The sequence below is a fragment of the Dermacentor silvarum genome, chromosome 2 (assembly GCF_013339745.2).
Source record: "Dermacentor silvarum isolate Dsil-2018 chromosome 2, BIME_Dsil_1.4, whole genome shotgun sequence".
NCBI classification, from domain to species: Eukaryota; Metazoa; Arthropoda; class Arachnida; order Ixodida; family Ixodidae; genus Dermacentor; species Dermacentor silvarum.
In genome coordinates, this window is record NC_051155.1 from 120,524,911 (window position 1) to 120,538,040 (window position 13,130).

General features: G+C 49.6%; 1 protein-coding gene across 5 annotated transcripts in view; it reads left to right on the forward strand.

The window, feature by feature from the left end:
• The window catches only part of LOC119441714 (serine/threonine-protein kinase OSR1-like), a 230,247-nt gene that overhangs the window by 74,519 nt on the left and 142,598 nt on the right, over positions 1 to 13,130 (forward strand). The window contains exon 1 of one of the 5 annotated variants that reach the window (XM_037706314.2): positions 3,140 to 3,424. The exons of 3 other annotated variants lie outside the window; for them this stretch is intronic. In XM_037706314.2, coding sequence (XP_037562242.1) covers positions 3,363 to 3,424 — 62 coding nt within the window. In that variant the 5' untranslated portion in view covers positions 3,140 to 3,362. Of the gene's footprint in view, positions 1 to 3,139; positions 3,425 to 13,130 lie in introns of those variants that run through there. One more of the 5 variants, XM_037706308.2, reaches the window with a different exon arrangement.

Genomic DNA, 13,130 nt, shown 5'->3' on the forward strand with positions numbered 1-13,130 from the left:
TCGGATAACAGCTTAAGAGCGCAAAAAGCACTCCCACATACAAGCACACATTCGTACACACAAATACACAAAAACAGACTCCACTTTTCAGACAAGCGCTTGCGTAAAAAAATGGGAAAGAAAAGTTGGTGCGTGTGTGGGGACTGGGGAGTCTTTTTTAGGGTGTTTGCTTGTGTGAGCGCTTGCTTGTATGTGAACGTGTTTTCTTGCGCTGCTTGCCTATCACGTGCTGAGGGCCTATTTTACATGAGCCGTTCTACTACATTTTTTTACTAGGCTTAGAAATTGTCGCGTGACGCTATCTCCCAGTCTTTTTCCTTCTTGCCTGTTCTTCCGTAAGGCTATGGCGGCGATGTGGATGCCAGTTCACAAAAAGTCAGAGCCCTTCCCCTGTCGAGGAAATGGGGGTAAGCGAAGCTTGTGGCAAGACAACGCTGTCGCAGGAGTTCCGCTTCGTTTGCCCTAAACTCAGGGTCGGCGACTCAGGGTCGTCGGCGGCTCTGACGTTTGGCCTCAACATCGCGCTCCCGCAAGTCGGGGTCCGCGGCTCTTCGCTGACGCTTCGCCTCGGCTTCGGAAGCCCTCACGCTAGAATCGGCACGTCGACGACGAGCCCTTTCCCGAGCTAGTTCGCGACGTCGTTTTTCAAACGCAGCCTGCTCCTCGGCGGAACGCACCACGCGGGGCCTTCTCAACCGCTGCCGAAACTGATCTGAGGCGAGGGAAGCCCGGCGGAGTGCGCGCCAACACTCTTTCCTTCCCTTTCGCTCCCCGCGACACACCAAACAACCCTGATTGGTCGCGCGCGTCACTTGATCCGGCTCCGGGCAGCTTTCCCGCACATGCTCTTTCCTTCCTTCATTCCTTCTTTCTTTTTTTTCTTTCTTTATTTCTTGTCCCTGGCTCATACCCCCATATCCCTGGCTCATACCCGCGTATCCAATGCGGGTATGTGCCACACATGACTTTTTGCGTGACTACGCCGTTGCCAAAATATGCAACGCAATACAAGCATCACTTGAAAAAGCTGATGGTTTGTATTTCGTTAAGACCGGCCTGGCTCGGACTGTCGCGAACCATGAGCCCTCGCGGCCGTCTCGGCCAGCCAGACCTTGCACCTAGAGCGCAGTCTTTCTCTTCGCTGCAAGCGTTAACATTTGAAAATTATTTCAGTGCTTGCTTCACGCTATCTCAAGACATAATGACATCCGCGTGGTCTTTGAATCGCTTCCAATGCAATTGCGCGGTGCCTGCATATTTCCGAGCTTCGTAAGCCCAACAATACGGGGCACAGGTGCGCCGGAAACCAAGTGCTGAAAACCAAACTGCAGCACGTGCTACGGTCGTTTAGGAAAAACAACGTATATCAATGTAGTTGACGACGTGTGGCGGTGCACGTGACAAGTTAGTGGTACTTTCTGTTTCTTTCCTGGCCTTCCTCGGTGTTTCTTGTGAAGACCTCCATTCTGCGGACAGTGTCAACGCCCTCTGCCTCGCTTGCGCCTGCCGCGACTTGCCGCGTGCGTAAGATATGATGGCATCGCGCAGCGCGGTCACGCGCTAAACTTCCACATCTGTTTCTTATGCGTCATGTCGTGTCCACGAAGTGAAACATTCCGCGAACGTTGTGTACCACTACGCGCGCAGCACACGCGTTAAGCAGGAACGAGTGGACCTGCATGTTGAGTCGCTCGGCTCAGTCTCGACAAGATGTGCTGCCCCACATTGCGCGGGAAGGGAAAAGCCACGGGGCGCTCAATTTATGCACAACCCGCTCATGCGTGTCACATGACGAGGGGGAAGGCTGGGAAAGTGAGTGAAACGTCGACGGGGCACTCGGCGTTGAAATCTTCTGAAAGCATCTCTCGCCCCCTTCTAGAAGAAAAATAAGTTAGGAAAAGAAAGAAACCCGAGATTCAGAGGGGAAGAAACATACAGAAACGAAAGCGAGCGGGAGGGAAAGAAAGGACACGTGATCAGACTTGCGTACACTACGGTGATGGAGTCGACGAAGCCGGAGGAGGACGCTTGAGCGCGTGGCACACGCGAACGTACGTGAAGGGTGGTAAGAAAAAAAAAAAACGAAGCAAAAACTGCAGTAAAGCGAAAGAAATAAGAAAACACGAGAAAGTGAGAAGGACGCTGCAGAAGCGGAGAGCTGCGGTGGTTGTTCTGGGAAGGAAACCAGAGAAACCCCAGAAGGACTGACTCTTTTTTTTTTTCTTCTTCTTCTCTCTCTCCCTCCTGATACGCTTCGCCACTACAGCCAGCCAGAACAGATCGGACTCTGCCGCATCGGATCCGCGTTCCACGGGGACGTCGCCGGGCAGAGTGCAGTCAGTTCGTTGCAAGCCGGCGACGACGTCCCGGCAAAAGACAAGAACCCGGTGGTGCGCTATCGGCTGCCGCCGCCGCTGCTGCCTCTGCTGCTGCCTGCGAAAGGAAAAGCGCGGCGTCTCCAATTTACAGCGGCAATCGGGGCTCGTTTACTCTGCACCCCTACGCCGATCCGGAACGCTGCCCCCTTCCAGCAAGTAGACGGCGAGAGAGCGCCCAGCAATATAGACGAACCGAGGTCCGCCCCTTCCTCTCTTCCAATTCTCTCCGGCTCTTCCTTCTGGCCGTTGTCTGACTGGCCACGTCGAGAACAGAGAGAAGCCTAAGCAGCAAATTTCAGGGCGCGCACGCGCCTCCAACCTGATATTCGAAGCAGTCCTTCAAATCTGAGCCTATCGTGTATTCGTCTGACGCACTGTTTTCAAGTAGGCAGTGGCCTTAGTAGACCTCGGCAGCGACGTATCAGTCATCGGTCTGCTGACGATTGTGCCAGTGACTGCGTCACCTCACGTTGTTGCACGCACAGGGAACACCGTGTCCTTCACCTTCAGCTGCCCAAAGTTTTGGCGTCACTTGTGTGCTCAGTGAAAGGTTCTACGACACAGTGCGATAGTGGATCGACTTCGGCAAGAACAGCTTGTGCAACCCAAGGCCAGCCACGTTTCCTGGTTGAATGAACCGTGCCTTCGCGTGCACTTGGATCACACATTTCACTGATTCGCGTAGAGCGCTGCCGCTCTTAATTGTGCTGTTTAATCGGGCATCGATTTTACATGAAGCTTCAGCTTTGTGTATGCCGATTTGTGACAACAGTCGTGTGCAAAGTGATTGAGACCAACAGTTCTTTCAGCAGCCCCTGATCTGTGATTTTTTTCTGCTCATTCGGCGACGTGCGTTAGCACGAAGCTCGCGACTTGTGCGACGTGCAGTACGATTCGGAATCCGGATTTATCTGCCCCCGCCAAGCTGTTCTGGTGCGCGATCGGAATACATACATTTTTTGAAGTCCGCTGCAATTCGTCGCCATGTCGACAATGGTACCAAAGGAAGTCATCCATCGCCTCTTTTCCAAGAAGCTTTCAATGGAGTAAGTTCGCCTCATTTTGTATTCGTTTCGTGTTGGCGCCACACACCGTCGCAGCACGTACCCTGCAGATTCTGTAGCATCCTCGTGAACCCCGTCCCACAGCTTGCTTTTGGCTCTAACATTCCGATGAACTCCATGACCCTTATGAGTACCGGATCTTCCCATCTGGTTAACCTCCCTGCCTTTCCCCTTTCTTCTGTCTCTCTTTCTACCGTCGCAGTGCTCTTCGAGCCGACAGCACCCCTGCGCAGTCTGCTTTCTTAATGACGCAACCACGCTCGCGACGCAAAAAAAAAAAAAAAATGTATACGCACTGCGAATCTTGTAGCCGCTTAATATGAAGAAAGAAAAATAATTAATGATATTATGGCCTTTCGACCACAGAATAATGAATCAGAATAATGAATCGTGACATCGAGCACGGTGGTAAAACACCCGCCGCCTTGGATCGGCGACTGTAACGTTCTGTTACTGAACGCGAGGTCGCTGGTTCGAATCCCTGCCGCTGCAATTTCATATGGGGACGGAATGCAAAAACGTTTGCGCGCCGTGCTCCAGGTGCACGTCGAAAAACACCATGTGGTCTAAATTCATCTGAATACCTTCGCTGCGGCGCGCGTCATAGCCTGCTGTGCACAACATTAAGATAACTCAAAGGGAAGCTCTTTACTTTCCGAAGCGAGGTCAGGATGCTTTCGAACGCGTAGTTATAAGGCGAGGTACGCCAAGGAAGAGGAAGCAGGGGCTTGCTGAGGTAAAGCTATAGATAGGGAAACGTTGGAAAATGTTTTATTAGAATGTGAAGATATCTTTGTGCGGTCCTTAAAGATAACTTCACATTCTAATAAGATATATAATATATATATAGCATATATATAAAGTAAAAAAAGCGATGGAACGAAAAATGTTAGGCCTAACGTTAAGAGATATGAAGAGAGCGGTGTGGATCAGAGAGAAAACGGGGATAGCCGATATTCTAATTGACATTAAGAGAGAAAAATGGAGCTGGGCAGGCCATGTAATGCGTAGGATGGCTAACCCGTGGACCATTAGAGTTACAGAATGGATACCTAGGTAGGGTGATGAAGTTAGGAAATTTGCAGGCGCAAGTTGGAATACGCTAGCGCAAGACAGGGGTAATTGGAGATCGCAGGGAGAGGCCTTCGTCCTGCAGTGGACACAAAATATAGGCTGATGTTGATGAAGATGATATCTACGCAGCTGTTGGTTTAGGCTCCCCTGGCCTCCTTGAAACCCTTGGGTTCAGGGATAGCAGGAGAATAGTGAACATGTCCGCAATAAAGATTAGTAAAATACAATTGGAGGTTTGGTGGCAGAAAAGTAGGGAAACCACAAACAATGGAAAAACAAAGTTACTAATAATGGTTCAAAAAGTATGATGCTGGGAATTATTTGTGTGTGTGTGTGTGTGTGTGTGGTGTGTGTGTGTGTGTGTGTGTGTGTGTGTGTGTGTGCGTGTGCGTGTTGCGTGGTGCGTGTGTGGTGTGTGTGTGTGTGTGTGTGTGTGTGTGTGTGGTGTGTGTGTGTGTGTGTGTGTGTGTGTGTGGTGTGTGTGGTGTGTGTGTGGTGTGTGTGTGTGTGTGTGTATGGTGTGTTGTGTGTGTGTGTGTGTTGTGTGTTGTTGTGTGTGTGTGTTGTGTGTGTGTGTGTGTTGTTGTGTGTGTGCTGTTGTGGTGTTGTGGCTGTGTGGTGTGGTGTGTGTGGTGTGTGTGTGCGTGTGTGCGTGCGTGCGTGCGTGCGTGGTGCGTGCGTGGTGCGTGCCGTGCGTGCGTGTGTGGTGTTGGTGTGGGTGTGTGGGGTTGTGTGTGTGATTGTGTGTGTGTGTTTGGTTTGTGTGGTGTGCGCGCGCGGTGCGTGTGCGCGTGTGTGCGTGTGCGCGTGTGCTGTGTGTGTTAGAGATGGGTAGGACATTAAGCAAAATAAGAACAAGAGTTTGGTGGCGCCACCCACCGCACCGTTTCAAAGGGTACGTACGCTCATAGCATCCATCCATCCATGCAGATTTGGTACGTTAAACCGCACAATTTCAACAAACGCCTTGCCTGGGAAGCGTACGTTTGATGTTAGTTGCACGTAACCATGTTAGATTATAGTCGACATACGTAATCATTGTTTGTGGGCTAGTTGACTTTGGTTCACGTAGATCGTTTTGCAGCGCGAATTGACGAGAAACTAGACGAGGAAGTGAAAGTGACACAGACAGGGCGCAGAATTTCCAACTAGATTTTATTTTCGCAAGTACACTATATATATATATATATATATATATATATATATATATAGACATTACATCAGATATACGGAAATAAGGTAACCGTGAAGAAGGCACATGGACAATGTGGTGACCACATTAGACTGCAGTGGAGGGCTCAATGTATCTTCACATTCGTGATAATCGAAAGAGACGATGAAGTGGAACACGAAACATGTTGCTGGGGCGAGCCGGTCGCACAGCCTCCGCATGACGTGTTCCATGCAGTGCCGAGTCTTGTTAGCCTCATGGAAAACAGCCAAGTGGTGCAGTTGTGGCAGCAGATAACCACTTAAGTTCCACTGCGCCCTTCCGTTGACCTTTACGCACACCTAATGTGTGAGGCGTATTATGTCGGCGACCATTACACTTCAAGTTTTACGGTGTTCGACGCTGATTCACTCGTCGTGCTCTAGTAATAATTTATTGAATGAAGTGGGAAAAAGACTTTGAGCGAACACTTTTAGAAGTGAAGCGCGTTAAAATATATTCGCATTCAAGACTCCGTAATCGCTTACTCAATAAGAACCTGTAGAGATGAAGGCGAACTCTGGTTTCTTTAACGCATCACAGACGGCTTTATTCCGTCTCTGATCACACAGATTAGTGCACATAAAGATCCTTGGTAATCACATAATGAAGAAGAGAATTTGGTGAATCGTGGGGCTGTTTCAAGGGGAGCAAGCCTGCATGTAATGTAGAACTCGTAGCGTTCCAGCGGTTAAACCAAATGTCGCTTTACGTGCAACACCTTGCGTGAAATTTGGTTAGCGGAAATAGAGGAGAAATGGAGGTCATTACCGCTGGTTATTGAATTTCAAATGCATTGTGCTTTCGACATTATCACGAATACTGTGAAGGAACGCATGGTCGCGCCAATCATATTACCATACAGCATGCGGCATTCACACGTTGGATAAAAATAGCGCCCATATGTCCATATTGCTACTTTCGTGCCGATCCATGTATGGTACGTTGGGGGTGCCATGCGACTCTAGCCACAACAGCTGACCTGTATGTGATCCAAGTATCGGGAGACGTTGTTAAGAGTTACTGTGGACAGCTCCAGCAGCCCACAACGTCGTCAGCCTGCTGGTCGTTAGCGTATATGTTATCTTCAGGAGCAGCAAGGCTTTCCTCGAAACTGTCAAGGTGAACCCGGGAACTCGCTGACTGGTTCATAACGATCGAATAACACTCTATGGGCCAGCTCCGAGACATTGGCAGAAATAAATGCGTAGCACCGTCGCCGATATTGTCCACGCTCTATTGTCGAAACGCAGACAGCTAAGGCAAATATGTTTTTTTTTTCAATATCAGTAGACAAAAGGCAAGATGGGTTACCTTAGAGCCGTCTATCCGCCCCTCCCGATGCACCCTTCCCTGATTGTTTACACATACCACACTCATAACCCTAATGATACATAATATAACAATACCAAGCCTACACAAGGAAGGATGCATAGGTTGTACCTGACGGTTTTGTTTCGTAGCAGCATGAAATGTGTGGGTGGTAGCTTGTTTGCATGTAACCCCCCGCCCTCTGCACGTCTCTTTTCCTGTTTCTTAATATCCGGTGATCGTCCTGATACTCCAAGGAGAATACGTTCAGGAAGGAAGTAAATGTCACAAAAGAACAGTCGAAATGCTGCGGTAGTTGGTTTCTCACATAAGAAAGATTTGTGCCGGCAAGGAGGCGTTGCCTGGCAACGCGTTGCCAAGTAACAATACGCAGCTCCCGCGCTTGTAGAACTGGTTGCGAGGGGCGCCTGCTTTCCACTAGTGTGTCCATAGCCTGCCAAGCAGTATAGTTGACTAATCAAGCCATGGTTCGAAACTTCCTCGCTTGCTGCTGTAACAAAAGATAATGTAGAACGTACTTAATCTGACGACGTAATGGATCCATCAATTAATCGAACAGTTTACGACCAACTAACCAGTAGACGTACACAGAAAGGGTGATGGTATAACACTTCTGAAGTAAGAACTGCACTGCACTTTCGGTGTACGGGCTCGCGCGCTGGTGGGAACTTACCGTTTTGATTCGATGTAAACAACGGCTTTAAGGATTTTCAGAAATGTTAAGTGAATTCAGAGCTCAAAGCTGTTATGTGAGAACATATTCACAGAGGAACGGCTGATAGTGACCTGTGTGATTCGAATGATAATACTCGCATTCACAATTCGATTATACACCAACTAGAATCTTCGTCCTTGTGCTTCCTAATGAGATGAAATTCATTGCATTGTATTTTCGGTATACATGCATTTTGCAGAATCCGAGCAGTGGCTCTGGCCAACTACACGTTCCTAATAAAACATTTCTTCAAATAGCCGGGACACATGCTGCATAACTAGTCTCAATGAAGGGTTTCGTTCCCTGCGAATAACTTATAATCAAATATATTTACAAAAAGGAAGCAAAATTTATAAATCAACTTTTTTTTATGTACTGAGACGAAGACCGCCCGAACTCCGTATTTTGAAAACGCGCGTTTGACGAAACGTAAGCATGAAAAGGAAAGAGGACAATGATAAATATGTACATGTGACATGTACGTGACAATTATGGATTACGTACATGTGAAAACAATGTATTCCACAATTGGCGCTCGCAATTTATTTATTGATGCGAAAGCGTCAAATGCCCATTGAATGAAAAAGCCGGTGTTTGTCGTCTGGATGAGCGAAACGGCACCTAAATTCCCATTGGCTGCAACACCACGTCACGAGCGCGCCTCGACGGAGAAGAGCGGGCGAACTGCTACCGCGATAGCGCGCCAGGTGTTGCGCGAGGGGAGAGGACATCGCCGCAACGCAACGCCACGTCACCCTCGCACTCGGAAGCCTGTGTTATCCGCGAGTTCCTTGTACGCGCAAGCTCCCGCCTGCGTTCTTAATGCGCCTCGGTAAGGCCAAATCAATTGAAACGCGCCAAACGTCTCAAAGCGCTCGCAATTGCCCGCAAGGAGCTTACAACTCGAACGATGGCTCATCGGCGCTCAAGTGCACATTAATACTTTCGCATTCACAACTGACCAAAATGGCTTAGGTGCTATTTATTTATTTCCAATGCCTCAAATGCTCTCTAGGGCGTTTTACATTATGGGCATAAATATGCTCTCGTGCTGCTTCTTCTATTGCACTTATTTAGCCCTTTGGTAGACAGGTAGGCATAGCGGTTTCTCTTTTAATTTGTTTTTAAAGTGTAATAAAGTGTGGGTGGGTGGAGCTGGCGTGCAGCTGGCGTGGTCGGTGGTCTGCTCCGGACCACCGTCAGTCAGACTTCGCTTTCGCTCGTCAGAGGCAGGACGTGTGTTGAGTGAGCTTCTGAACAACACTTCGCAATGTGGCGAACGCGATTTGAATCATGGATCCGGGACGTCAAGGAGGAGCGACGTAATGCTAACGCATTTATCCCGTAATTACCGTTAAATCGCCACTGATTTTTTAGGACCACTTCACTGCGCCGTCGCGCGAAATATAACGACTACAATTGAATATTTCTGTGTGGCTATATATCTCGACCTCTTCAGGGCATTCTGCTCGTTTATCTCCATATTCATTAACAAGACACCGATCGCTTACTTCCTGTTCCTTTTCTGCTATGTTTAGTTATTACAGCGCAGCTGTTAAGGGCTCAGTCTCCGATGGTCGTGTCCGCGTGTAGAAAAGAACTCATTGGCTCGAGCATTTTTACAGCGAAGTTGTTAAGGGCTCACTCTTCGATGGTCGCGTTCGGCCATAGAAAAAAACTCTCATTGGCCGTACGCTGTATGTGCGAGTGAAAGCGCGAAAGGGCGAGGGACGCGCGCTTTCACGGGGAGCGAACGCACGGCGGAGAGCAAACGCGACTTCCCAGTGGAAGGGGAGCGGTGGGCGAGGAGGGCATCGAGGCACCCTAGACTGCGTGTGCGTGCCTGCTCTCCCACTGCGGCGCATGCGCGCAGCCCTGCAGGCCTCTGCCGCCTGTGCCGCCGACTTTCTCTGGGATCTCGCCTGCCTCTCCCTAATCAGGCTTCATTCACACAGTGTTGACAACGGCGTTTATCCGTTACGTCACGTAGCCAGCGTTTTGACAGCGTTTGTGTGTGGTCATACAAACAACCCGCATAACTGTTGTCCACGGCGGCGACGTTTTGCCCGCGTTCGCACCGAACGAGCGCGGTGTTGGTGACGTGTTTATGAAGAACGTGCCAACATTTGCCGTACACCGGCGGTGTACCGTAGCGACCATAAGGCCATAGTCCCTGTGGTCACTAAATAAATTAAAAACACCGGATGACGGTGCAAAAAAGAAGGTGATCCGATGGCGGCGCGAGGCGCGGCCACTTAGTGTGACTCTACGCACGCCGCTGCCGCAAGGGGCAGCACCTGTTCTGGGGGCCACTTTTTCACTCGCTTTGCTGGTGCATTTATGGGCACGCGCGGCAGAAGCGCTTTATTTCGATGAATATATGTCGTTCGCCAGCTTAAAACGACTGTACTTGGTTGGAGGAACGTCCCTTTATATTTCTGCCGACATTCCGATTGACTCCGACGCGGCGAGCAGGGGTAAGCGCAGCGCGCCGTCTGCTCGAACAGACGACGCGTCTCTCTCGTGTTCGAAATGACGGTATTTTGACTGTAAGTGGCATGAAACCTTCTACCTGCTCAGGATTTGGCGTCTAAATAACGAAAAAATTGCATATCTTTGGGTATGGGTGTTTAAATGCTGACGGAGGTCGTAAATTATCCACTCTTGTGCCGTTGCTGCAAGGCCTCCTGAACACGTGCTGCCCCTAGCGGCGGCGCTCACTTCCGGTCACAGGAAGTGGCCGCTCTCTCGCCCTAGCGCGGGCGCGCCGTCGGAGCACCTATCTTCTTACACCGTGCACCGGATCATATATATTTATCATTCTCTAATAGTGCAAATAACCAATTACACCATCACATCTTAATAGTCATAATTGGAAATGCATAATTCCCACCATAGTACAGCTGCGCTGGTCTTCCATCTCCATCCCAGTGGAAGGGCTGACAGTTTTATTGTGATAGCAATTATATGGACACTCAAAGCGGATTTCTGCCGTCGCCGTCGCCGTGAGATTCCATATGACGTCCAACGGCGATGAAATTGTCGCCGTGCGAGAGAGGCGCGCTTTCACGGGGAGCGACCGCACGGCGGAGAGCAAACGCGCGTTCTGCGCCGTGCTTGGCCGTGTTCCCTGAAGGGCTGCAGAATTAAGCGTCTCTTTCCTCCTTTACAATCACCGTATATACAAGGTGTCCCAGCTATCACGCAGCACGATTTAAAAAAAGAGGAAAGGCATTACGCGAAGTAAACCTAGTGCGTATTGTTTCCCGTACAGTGGAGTAGCCGCCAGTAATCTTTTGGTTACTGAGATTTAATTACGTAATTGTAATTAATTAACTAACTTGAGAAATCCTAATTAACAAAGTGTCAATGAGAAGATTGTAGAGCAACCTGAAAAACTCCCGATATAGCTTTCTGTTGCTCAATATGTGCTACAGAAATGTGTTTTTCCGAGCGTGAAAGAAGCCTGCGAATACACGCAAAATGCCTCGAGCGGCCAGTCGCGCGACAATTCTGCATGTATTCGCGGGCTTCTTTCACGCTCGGAAAAACACATTTACTTAGCAGGCATTTAGCAACAGAAAGCTGTATCGGGAGCTTTTCATGTTGCTCTACAATCTTCTCTTTGACACTTCGATAAATAGGACAGTACTTGTCGAGTTAGATAATTAATTACAATGACCTAATAAATCTCAGTAACGAAAAAATTACTGGCGGCTACTCCACTGTACTGGAAACAATACGCACTAGGTTTGCTACGCGTAACGCCTTTCCTCTTTTTTTTTTAATTGTGCTGCGGGATAGCTGGGACACCCTGTATATAGAGCAAATGCGACTTCTTCCGTCGCGCGAAAGGCCGTGGGGGTACGGGAGGGAGGGAGGGGAGGCGACGTTTAGCTGCGGCACCGAATGCGTATTTATATAAAAATTCCACGCATCTCCACGAAGTGAATCATGACGAGTGGGCGAAGCACTGGCGATCGTTCTTACCGTAAATCACCCGTGACATTGCCCACTCGCGCATGTAAAGGAGGACAACGCGTGTGTACAGTATATACAATGTTTTATTTGTCATAACTCGTATGTCGTGTTGAGTTTTGGATTCCGTTTTCTCTTCGATATCACTGCTTTGTGGTCCGTGAAATGTAGAGCCAATGGTTCTTCGATCGGATCTAGCCTGAAGTTGGCAAAGACAAGGTCTATGCACGTTCCCCTGGAGGTTGTTCGTTGTTTCCAGTCTTACGAAATGCATGGTGGAGCGTATCGAGACGTCATATACTTCACAAGCCAGTCGCTGTCCGTGATGTCTACGTTGAAGTCTCCGACAAGTACGAAGGGGTTGTTCTTGTACTTTGTTTCGTATTCGCGCATGGCTAGATCGATGTACTCTTCTACGTTGCCTCGGGAGAGATTCGGGGCCAAGTACACTGTCATGACGACGGTTCCGTCGGATAGTTTTATTGCAGCGCGTTCGCCGTTGTGAGATCCACCGCGGTCTCTGGCAATTTCACGTACATCCCAACACCACCCGCCGAACGCTCTGCTTCTTCTGTGCATGTGACGGGGAAGAATTCATTGATGTGCGGTTTCGCGTTCCACGTTTAGGTAAAGCAAAGGACGTCTGCTTTCAGTTAGAATGGGATCTCGAAATGAGGCACTTTTTTGGCGCGGCTGTGCACCACCTCCGAGATCGGCCCACGCAAGAGCACGGACAACGTGGACGGACGGACAAGTCTCGACCCTAAGGTGCTTCGCCCCTAAAACGTTGCGAGGTGAGAAGGTGGTAAAGACTTCTGACGCTGCTAGACGAGTGTCCCGTTCCGATCTCGTCGAAAACCTCCGAGCCGCCCCCAGAGGCACCGGCAACATTCACCAACGCCGCGCGCGTTCGGTGCGAACGCGGGCAAAACGCCGACTGCGTCGACAACAGTTGTGCGCGTTGCTGGTGCTACTGCATGTCTAAAGGTTATGCAGCTGATAAAACGACTATCCTTACTCCGTATAGCTCTCTAGTAATTTGCTATCGCAATTGATGCTTCGCTTTCGGGTGAAACTGCGACATTTTAACAGCGAAGCTGTTTAAGCCAGCCGTAATTTGTGGTGCGTAGCCGTGGTAGCCATGGCAACCCAGAGGAGGAGCAGGAGACCCCTAGCTACGGACGAGAGAGAGAGAGAGAGCGCGTCAGGAACGAGAGAGAAAGAGAAACGAACGAGAGAGAAAGCTAGTACTCCCCGCTCCCCGCTCCCGCCTCTAGCGGGAGCGGGGAGTACTAGCGTGGCTACGACGGCGCGACGAGGGACAAGGCTCGACCCTAAGGAGCTTCGCCCCTAAAAAAAGGCGAAGGCCACAAGACATG